Source organism: Coloeus monedula (genome assembly GCF_965178545.1).
Source record: "Coloeus monedula genome assembly, chromosome: 2".
NCBI lineage: Eukaryota > Metazoa > Chordata > Aves > Passeriformes > Corvidae > Coloeus > Coloeus monedula.
The window spans coordinates 4110267-4121069 of NC_138782.1; the positions used below are offsets into that span (position 1 = coordinate 4110267).

At 45.6% G+C, this 10803-nt stretch overlaps 1 protein-coding gene across 1 annotated transcript; it reads left to right on the forward strand.

Moving 5' to 3' along the window:
* The first annotated feature begins 150 nt into the window (after positions 1-150).
* On the forward strand, positions 151-6503 carry PEX13 (peroxisomal biogenesis factor 13). Its single transcript, XM_082302542.1, has 4 exons — positions 151-292; positions 2275-2972; positions 3406-3531; positions 3771-6503. Exons 1-4 carry the CDS (start codon positions 225-227, stop codon positions 4064-4066), a joined length of 1188 nt encoding a protein of 395 aa, XP_082158668.1. The 5' UTR covers positions 151-224; the 3' UTR covers positions 4067-6503.
* Positions 6504-10803: the final 4300 nt, after the last annotated feature.

Here is a 10803-nt window from a genome sequence, read left to right on the forward strand (position 1 = left end):
GGAATAGCTCGGCGCTCCCGCGCGGTGCCTGCCAGTGGGCGGGGTCGAGCGAGGCCGAGCCCGAACCGAGCGGGGCCGAGTGAGGCCGAGCCTGGGTCGAGCCTGAGCCGAGCGGTGCCGAAGCGGAGCCGAGCGGTGCCGAAGCGGAGCCGAGCGGTGCCGAAGCGGAGCCGAGCGGGGCCGAAGCGGAGCCGAGCGGGGCCGAGCGGGGCCGAGGGGGTGCGATGGCGGCGACGCCGCCGCCCAAGCCCTGGGAGTCCCGGCGGCTGCCGGGCACCGCGCCCTCCTTCCAGTGAGTGCGCGCGTCCCTCCCGGGGTGTCCCCGCCGCGGCGGCCACGGGTGTTCGCCCCCTCGGGCCGGCCGGGCCCGCTCCCCTGGGGCGGGCTCAAAGGTCGGGCCCGGCCGGGGCTGTGCGCGGCCCCGGGGGTCGGTCGGGGGGGCGGCCGGGGGCGGCCCCGCGCTGTGAGGGGCCTGTGCCGGGCGGGGAGGGGTGGGCTCGGCGTGCGGGGCTCGAGTCAAACCCCGCTGGCGCCTGAGGGAAGCTGCGTGTGCGGTGTGGGGAAGGGAGAGCTGTGTTGTCAGCGGTGTGAGTTCACAGTCCATTCCTTGGGGCATTCACAGTCCGTTCCTGGGCGCTGTGCAGCTCTGTGAGCCCCCGAGCCTCTGCAGCACTGGGGGAGCTGCGTGTCACCCCCAGCACTTGGAAAACATTCCTGTGTGTTGTCAGTCTCGTGTGTGTTCCCATCTTCTGGGAGCTCTCCCAGAAAACCCCACCGGCTCGTGAGGAAGGATGCACAGAAAGTGTTTGTATGCTCCTTCCTTTTCATGAGAAGTCAAGGAAAGCTCGCTCGGTGGCTGAATACTCGTCTTGTTTTTCGCTTGGTGCTGGTGATTGCAATCGCAGAGAGCTGAAACTGGGCAAAAGGGTGGCCCAACACTAAACATTGAGCAGAAACTTCGCTGCGTTCTCTGCAGCCTGCAGCGTGCTGAGCCAGAAGCTTGGTGTTAGTTTTCCATTCTGGGTTTATTTACCCCATTTTAAATGGCTGCAAGCAGCTTTAAAGTGTGGTGTCCCAAGCTGACTAATGGGGAGAGGACTGTAGTGTGACTTACGGAGTTACAGTGGCTCTGTTTGCTGGGATAATAACTTATTTTTCCTCCTGTTTTCAACCGCTGAGAGAGTTACAGTCTGTGATGGAAAAAACAGCAGTGATTCTTTGCTGTGGAAGCCTGTAAGTTTTGCTGAGAGGAAGCTGTTCCCTGCCTTGTATGGAAATAGTTTAGCAAGCAGCAGCTCCGTAGCCATTCCAGCTTGACTTTCTTCTTTTTTTTTCTGGGAAGTCATGGGATGAGGCAGTAAGCATGGGAAATAAAATGTTTGACTTTTAGGGTGATAATATGTGGATGAAACATATATTTTTATTGAAATGGCAGAAGTTGGACAAAAAGCTGCTCGACAGAAGTCAAATGCCAGTCAAGTACTTGCAGAGTTTTTTTTATTACAAAGGGTGTTGGTAAAATGATGTAAACTTATGGACATACAAAGGAAAAGAAAAATTACTCAATTAAGTACAAATAATGGAGTCATAATACCTCCTTCTGCCAACACTTACCAGTAGCAGATTCAACCCCTTGACAATCTGCACAAAGGTGATCGGGTAGTTTGGGTAGAGAGGGAAATTGGGGACCCCAAAGCCCTTGCACACATTGTTGCATAATTACTTAGATTCTCAATTGGGTCATGCCACCCTTTAAGAGTGGATCCAAAGGAGCTCTCAAACTTCCTTCCTGCTATATCATTGGCTCATTGTATAGAAGAGCTGGGAACAAGTGTTGGAAATAAAGCTTTCAGATTGGAAAGTTCCTAAAAATTCCTCTTAGGGCCTATGAGAGGCTCTCATGTGCAGAAGAATGACCCTGGGTGTTAGAGCAGCAGGTTTGATGGCTCTGGGTTGTGTATTTCACATGTTGATACATTAAATACATAATAAATGATACAATAAATAGACAAAGATTTTCCATGTTTACATTCCAGTTCCATGTTTACACTGAATATCTCATTATGGGGGTTTTATTCCCTGTAAAGTCTGTGTTTCCTGACCAGATTTTTTACTTCCAGCCAACGCTGTACAGCATACCGAGCATTTGGCTCCCAACTTCCCTATCCCAGCACTACTGAAACTCACCATGGTATTTATGTAGTTAGCCGAGGGCTCTGTGGAAAGGAAAAATTAAACTTTGGGTGCTGATCTTGATTATCTGAATTCGTTTAGGTCTGCTGACTTGGGTGACAACCTGCTGACCAGGCCCGGACAACCCACGGTGGCACGAATCCCTCCACCCATTTTGCCAAGGCCATCCCAGCAAACGGGAAGCAGCAGCCTGAGCACTTTCAGGCCAGCCTATAGCAGTTCTTTTTCTCCAGCCTACGGTTCATATGGCACCTCTTTCTATGGAAGCTATAGTCCCTACAGCTATGGCTACGGCGGTCTGGGCTATAACCGCTTCTGTGCCGATGGCATTCCTCCCAGCAGGTTCGTCCAGCAGGCTGAGGAGAGCAGCAGAGGTGCCTTTCAGTCCATCGAGAGCATCGTGCATGCCTTTGCCTCGGTCAGCATGATGATGGATGCAACCTTCTCAGCAGTCTACAACAGCTTCAGAGCTGTGTTGGATGTGGCCAACCACTTCTCCCGCCTCAAAATTCACTTCACCAAGGTGTTCTCAGCTTTTGCTCTAGTGAGAACTATAAGGTACCTCTACCAACGCCTGCAGCGCTTGCTGGGTCTGCGGCAGAGCTCTGAGAACGAGGATTTGTGGGCTGAGAGCGAGGGCAAAGTAGCTCGTGCTGGCCTTGAAGACAAGGTGGCTAACTCTGCAAAATCCTGGCCCATTTTCTTGTTCTTTGCTGTTATAATGGGAGGCCCCTACCTGATTTGGAAGCTGCTTTCTACCTACAGTGATGAAGAAACAGGTAAAGATGACCTGCAGCACCAGAGAAGTGCAGCATGTATTGTTCCTTTTGTTGTTGCCTGTATAGTGATTAATCTCACACTACAGCAGTGGTAATTAATAGATACTGGGGCACGGTACTGAGTTTTAGGCATGTGGTGCAAGTGACAGCCTGCCTGTTGTTGAGTTAGGATGTGGTTTCATGCTGAGGCTTTCTGTGATTCCAGAATCATGGTTCCTCTCTGTTTCTGGTTCCTTCCTATTAGGTGTGGCAGTTTGGGTTGGGTGGGAGAATTGTTGGTTGGATTTATTCAACAAGTCTTGCTTTTCATGTCACTTCTCTATTGGAGAAGTTTTAGCAAGGAAGTTAAAGTGTTTTCTTCATTTTCCTTTGAAAAACAAACCAAACTTGGTAACTCAAAGCAGATAAACTTGTGATTTGTGTTTGAAAACAGTGTCTAGTAACTGGGCAAGTGGAGAAGATGACCATGTGGTTGGAAGAGCAGAATATGATTTCAATGCTCTTTCAGAAGAAGAAATTTCTTTCCGTGCTGGCGACATGCTAAGATTAGCACCCAAAGGTAAACTTTTAATTTTGGCTTTACTTCCTAATCACATGGGAAGCAAGTTATACTGTAGGAGTTTGAAAATTAAAACAAAAAACCCCCAAACCACTTTATTGGACCAAAATTCTCACCCACACTGATTTTTTTTCTCCCCATTAAATGATTACTTGCATTCTAATAAAACGTAATGAGTAGTTTTGTTCCGTTTTGTTGAATTGTTTTGTAACTTGAAGCGTTTGCATTCTCTTCTTCAGAACAACAACCCAAGATCCGTGGTTGGCTTCTGGCTAGTTATGATGGCCAAACAACAGGACTCGTGCCAGCTAATTACATCAAAGTCCTGGGCAAAAGAAGAGGTAGGAGAACAGTGGACCTGGAAAGGATCACGGAGCAGCGGCCAGCCTTTCCCAGCACAGCTGTCAGGGGAGCCCCTGCTGCTGTGACTTTAGAGGAGCAGGAGGCTGCTTTTGAAACTGTTTTTGCTGGAAGTAGCAAAGTTCCCGTTGCGTCGGACTCCGCTGTGGCTGGTGGAGAGAAGCAGGAACTCTGATGCACTTTGATCAACAAAGCAACTGAACTGTGCTTTATTGATACCACTTAGGGTTTGTTGAAAATCTGGTTTGTAGTGGAACACTGGTGGGTCTGTACCAGTTATTGCTGCTACTGGCTGGTGAAGGGATGGAGAAATGATTGCTCAAATTTGTGGTATTTATTTTTGACTCACCTAAGGCTGTACATCAGTGATTCTATCCACCCACCTGGCAGCAACTCTGAGATCTTGAGATAGGAGAAGTGAGGCATTTACAAAAAAGCAAACAAAGAAAAAAAATAAATAAGGGACTGCCATTCTTGTTTAGGAGAAAAATTAACACCCAGTTTTCCTAGGAATATTTGCTGGACAAGAAGCCTCTTCAATAGATGTGCAAAGGGAAGATTGATTTCTGTGAGATGTCCTCCAAATCTTCACACAGAACCATAAAGGAGTAATAGCACATTGTCTCCCTCTGAAAGGAGGGAGAATTGCAGGAGATTTACACAATTCAATAGTTAAAAGGTTTGAGTTGCTTTTCATAAGAAGTCGGGTTCTGTCATAAAGAACTGAGCTCTTAGAAAAAAGGGACTTGGGAGGAAGGGAGGAGAAAGAGAGTTTACAAAGGGATAACAGTGAGGCATCACCAGTAGTTCAGTTATTCTCTTTTGTTTATTAAAAGACATCAGAAGAAAGGGTGTTCTGCAGTCAGGCACTCATTAGCTGTTAACTCCCTTAACTAACTTTGCATCACTCTCAGCCATTTTGTGTTGCAGCCTGTTAGCTGCCTGTCCACAGTCTATCAGCAGCCATCTGCATCTCAGCCTATTTCTGTTCTGTATTGATTTGATATGAGTGTCAGGATATCTATCCTGCATTTTTAAGCAGTAGGAAAGCCTCGAGTAGGGGGAAGTTAAAATTAATTGGAACATCAAAGAAAAAGTAACATTTCTTAATTAATTGTCTCAGTTAGAGAAGGTCTTGGACAAACTTTCTATGCTGCCTTTCAGGTGGTAAATTTTGCATCTGCCCATAAAATTTGAGGGCTCCAGTTTATCAAAAGCCATAAAAATATTAAGACTGTTCAGAGTATTTTCTTCAAGTGAGTGTTTGAGACTTCTGTCTTGAAATACTGTTCTGGTTTTTTGTTAATTGAAGCAAAGATAATTAAAACTTTTTTTTTCCTTGCAGTATGTATGTATAACATGTTGACCTTCTGAAGGTTATACCAGTGGATTAAATAACTAAGTTTATCTTAATCATTAAAATAGCTGTTTTATTTTAAAGGTACTCGAAAATATAAGTAGGGCACAGGCCTTTGCTTAATTGATTGAGAAGGTTCAGTTTGATCATTCCTACAGGGATCTTCAACACCCATTATGTGGTAACAAAGCTTTCAGTATTTATATTTTAATTGCATTTGCTGGCCTTGGGTTCTTACAAGTCTCTTCAACACAACAAAACTAAAAAAACCTGAAATGAACACAATTTTATCAAGGTAGGGTGGCTGAAAAGACAGATATTACGCTGGAACCTTGATTTTAAAGTAATCTCTGAATGCCTGTTATTAATAAATAGAACATGCATTGAAGTGGCTGTGCTCAGGTATTGGGAGATGGTGATTAGAATAATTTATAGTAAATTGTTCAATTTTCAAGTGCAGCTGTAAAGGAAAGAGTAGTTAAAGGGCAAATGAGAAACCTGAAAATAGGTTTAATAGATTTAAAACAGAATGTGTTCCTGAGACATTGCCCTGTGTACCAGGGCATAGAAGAAAATTATCTGTATTTGAAAATTATATCTGTTGTTGAAGTGAAAATAGCAAAAAAAAAAAAATCTGAAAGCTAAAATACAGAGAGGCAAAAGGGGGAAGGGGGGCATCAAGTGTACAGTTCTGTGTGCAGAGTGTGTCCCTGGAGGGAATTAATTAATGTCCTGAGATGTAATTAATGGACTGTCAGCCTCTTTTGTGGCAGTGAAAGATTTCAGTCAGAGGAAGGGTCTTTAAATGAATGAATAAATAAACCTCAAACTTTGTGGGTTTTGGTAGAGTATCCATTCAGGTAGATTTCTTGTTTTTCTGGCTGGTTTTTTCCTGTTCTCTCTTCTGTTTTCTGGCTCAGAACAAGTTGAGAAGGCAGTGCCATGATGTTTGTTGGAATGTTTTAAGTCTCATTTTTAGAAAGACAAGTTTAATTTCACTTTCAGGTCGTACTCTTTTGATAACAATTCTTTTAGAGGAAGATAGGTTATTCTTACCTGAGTTGTCTTTATATTTGTTTTACTTAGCCTACAAGTCGCCATCATCATTGTATCTATTAAATCTCAACAAGAATTTTGATCCTTTCAGTCTTGCAATTACTTTAATTGGAAAAGAAGGCTCTGAGGAAATTTAGTTATTTAACTCACAATTAATTGTACTGATTGCAGGAGGGTATTAAAGTTAATTGAAGTAAAATACACATTACAATTCACTGTCTGTTTCTGTCCATGTGTCAGGCTGCAGAAAAAAGACCTAAATGAGCACTGGGTGAAAAGGAAGGCTGGTGGACAGGCTGCTCAAGACTTGCACAACTTTAGGAAGGGGAGAAGACCAAAAGGAGCAGGTGTGGCTGCAACAGAGAGTGTAGAAGAGGAGATCAGAAAAGAGAGGTTGTTGAAATACCGCTTAACTTAAGCATTAGGCAATCAGCTCTTATTTTGAGGTCTGTACATACTTGGTTACCTTTATGTTATTATTTGGAATTATTTATATACCTGTAGCAGACCTGGAAGTCTGTATCAGAGCTTTGACATCTGTTTATATAAGGTTTTAGTTTATTCTTACTGAAATCTTACTGCTCCTGTTTAGTAGGTCAACCATTATCTGCTCGAATATCTGAGCTACTGACAAATTCCATGTCTGAGTGGTCCTCTGGGTGCAAACAGAACATGAACATGCACAGGGTCAAAGCTTTGTTCAGCTTTCTGAATAATAAATTTAAAATACTCAGTTTGCCTAGTAAAACCCAATAAACTGGCCACTTTTGCACAGGTTCAAAAACGCTTCCTTGTGTGGAATTGTACTCCATCCGAGATTTTAAGGTTGTTCTGACTCACTTGGCGGTCTTGGTGAAATTTGTTAGTGGGGTAAATACAAAGCAAATGCAGTTTCTTACAAATCTGATCTGTTTGCAATGAAAGTCTTCCAGAGGAGGTGCAAACTTGGAAACCAGCAGAGGAATTTCTTGATGCACCAGTGTAGAAATACTCTTGACTGCAATCATGGCAGAACTGTACTTGTTTTGCAAAATATAACACAAAAAGTTATGTTCTTATGTAACTCCTTCCAGATTTTTATCCATGCAGGTGTGGCCCAAGTGTTGAGATTGGTGAACATTTTGGGGCTGTAATGGCAAGCAGTAATTGTGTGTCTGCACAGGTGGTGAGACACATCCTTTTCCTTTCTCCTTGTACCTTGGACTGGTTCCTCTGCAGAGCAATGTGAAGCAGCTTTGGGCTGATAAATCTGTCCCCTGGGTTCTGTGGCCACGTGGAGCTCAGCCTTTAAGCAGCTGGATAATCTCTCCTTGGAACAAGTGTACTGGTGTAACTGGTTTGACTGGTAACAGAGGCATGATGTCAGTGCAGGGCACCCCTGTATCTTTCTTACCTGTTTTGAGCTACTGAAGTTCCCTGAATTTCACAATAGTCACAAAACTTACCAGACTGGAGCAAATGACAGGGATTATTGATGCTGTCCGAGTATAAACACAGGGTTTTGGTTTTAGAAATGAAAAATACTAAAAGATAGTTCCAGTACCTTTGAATGATTGTAACTGATCAAGCACAGTCTCTAGAACAGCAAATGAGTAAAATTTAAGATACTGCTTTTTTTGTTTATTCTCAAATATGGATTTTTTTTTCCTCATTTATAAAAACCAGCAGAGGGGGACTGAACTGCCTAATAGCTCAGGTTGATTAAAAAACCGTGTTCCAGTTCTCTGACATGCCATCCAGTTTCCAATCATGAAATAAGTGGATGTCATCAGATCACAGCAATACTCCATCGTTAGCTAATTCTGTGGATGGCTGTGGGGTGGTATGAAATCAGTGGGCTTTGCTTTCTCTGAGACCTAAGGGAAGCTTTCAGACTGACTTTGAGGATTTAGATTTCAGATACTTCTCTAGGTTGGTAAAAACATTTTTTCTGAATTTTCCTATGCTTTTCTTGCATTCTACTGTCCTCATTGTGTTATTCCAGAATTTACAAGTGGGGTTTTTGGAAAAAAAATTATTAGTTTCCCCGATTTTTGCCAAATTGCCATGAAGGAACAAAAGTTACGTGTGGCATGATTGGGAAGGATTGTTATGTGGGAAGTGGGGATCTGGGCTGGTCTTTATCAGGCTTGGGTGGCTTCCCACAGGAAGTAATTTAAAAATGTTTGGGAATACTTGATGCAGTAGTAGATATGCAGTAGGAATCAAACTGTGTGGGTGAAATAACAGGATTGGGACTGTCTGAGCCTTTGCAGAATAAGTCTGGTGAGCCACTCCCAGTGCTTGGGCTGTTCTGTGTAATTATCTCTAATTTCAGTTTTCTGCTACTGTTTTTTATAGTTCACAGTGGATCAAATATTTCCATCAGCTGAAAACCTGAGAAAACTTAAACGGAGGCTCCTTCTCTTTGGTGGGAGCGTGGAGTGCGTTAACACATTCCCGCTTAATTAATTTGCTGTGCTTATTAGCGAGACTGATTCTAGTGTCTGATGCGTTATTTTGGCATGCGGTAAGAACTTCTCGTGGCCAGGCTTTTCCTTCCCTGTAGGGTTCTGGCAGGTGGGAATGCGGCGGTGAACTTTGACTGCGAGAAGCAGAGTTACCGCTCTGGGGTTCCGCTCGGAAAGCTGAGCTGGGCGGGATGGGGGTGCAGCACCAGAGGGAGGGGGGCGGTGTGACGTCACACGGAGCGAGGGCGAGGCCGTCGTGACGTCACCGGTGGCCCGGCGCAGTGTCGTGTCCCCGCCGCAGTGACCGGGACCGAGCCGGGCCGCGTCGCTTGTCCGAGGCGCGCCGTGACGTCACCGTGACGCCGCGCGGGGCGGCGCGTTGCCGCGGCGACCGGACGCCGCGCGCGGGGCGGGAGGGGGCGCTGCCGCCGCCGCTGCACTGCGGCAAGGCGGGGCCGCCGCGCGCCCGGGGCGGGAGCGCTCCGCGCCGCTCCATTGGCTGTGCCCGGCGCGAGGGGGCGGGGCCTCGTCACCCGCCCGCGCCCATTGGCGGGGGCCGCCCCCCTGGCGGCGCTGCCGCCCCTCCCCCTGAGGGGGGGCCGGGCGGTGCCGGCAGATGAGGGCGCGGCGCGGCGGGTGCGGACGGGGCGTTTGCGGGTCTCGCTCGTCCCTCGGTGGAGTCGAGTCCCCGTCCCGCTGCTACCCCGGCACGTCCCGAGGAGGAGCCGCTGCCTGTCCTGTCCCGCTGACCCCGCGCCTGGGAACTGCCAGGTAAACCCAGGAGCGCGCCCGGGAGGGGTCCCGGCGGAGAGCGCCCGGGGGGGCTGTCGGGGTCCCCGCTCTGAGGGCGTCACACGAGGACGCTGCTGCACTTGTAGGGTGTCCGAGACCGGTTTTTATTATTTTAATTTAAACGCGTTGTAATTTTTAATGCTGGCTGGTACGTGGGCACGCTACAAAGTTGCTGTTGTTCCTCTCCCCCGCCTCATTCTGCACCATCACTTCCTTGCGTTTCAGGGCTGTGGATGGAAACCTTGTGCCCATACCACCATCTTCACCTTCCCTCAGGTTGTGCGCCTGCAAGGGGTAGTTATTCTTCATTTCTACATTAATTATTTGCTTTAAATAATAAAAAAGTAGAATCAGATTGTGTGATTCCATGATGACTTTAACTCTTAGGAATCCTTTGCACTACTTAATTAGGAATTCTGAGTAGTAATAGAAATTTCTGTTCTCACGTATCTTTCTATGCTGTGCATCTCAAATGAGTTGGTCAGAGTTAAATAATTTGGAAACTTTTTTCTTCTCCAATTTTCATAGTTGAGGAAAGGGTTAACCTGAGCTTTCCTTGCAATAACAGAGCAGTGAGAATCTGTAGAAGTTGTTTTTTTCTCTTAACAGTATGATTTATTACAGGCTTTATGTTGCTGCTTTTAGAGAGTTCTTGCATGAGACAGAATCTTGCATGTGTCTGTATTTCCAACAGGGTTTCCTAAAGGACAAAAAAGCAAATATTGAATGTCCTGTATAAAGCTGCAAAGAGGAGTCCCATGCTCTTTCCAGACTAGAAATCAAAACACTTAACTTCTGTATGCCTGTGATTCAGTCTGTTCCTTCATTTGTCCTTGCAGTAATAAGCACATACAGAACTGTATTTTAATGTGCAAGATAAGCAAATAAAGAACCATGTGTGAGAGACAAAGACTTGATTCTCTCTGAACCTGTCATCATGTTTTAGAGCACCTGTCATCCCTTCATGCTCGGGCTGCTTCATGGTCCACAGAGTTGATGTGTAGTAAACTTGTTACCAGTGAAGCACCCAGAATTTTTCCCTGTAAATTGCAGACTCAGAGATGTTGCAAAAAAAAAAATGGTTTTCCTTCTTTCTTCCTTTCTTTGATTTCCCAGTGTAATCATCCCATAGCACTAGCCCTCAAAATGCTGATTATGGAATATTGATGTTGCTGGCAATTTTACTTACATTAAGCCTATTTTATGGTGTGAGACCAGGGGATTATAATACTCCATCGTTTACTTATCTCATCCAAA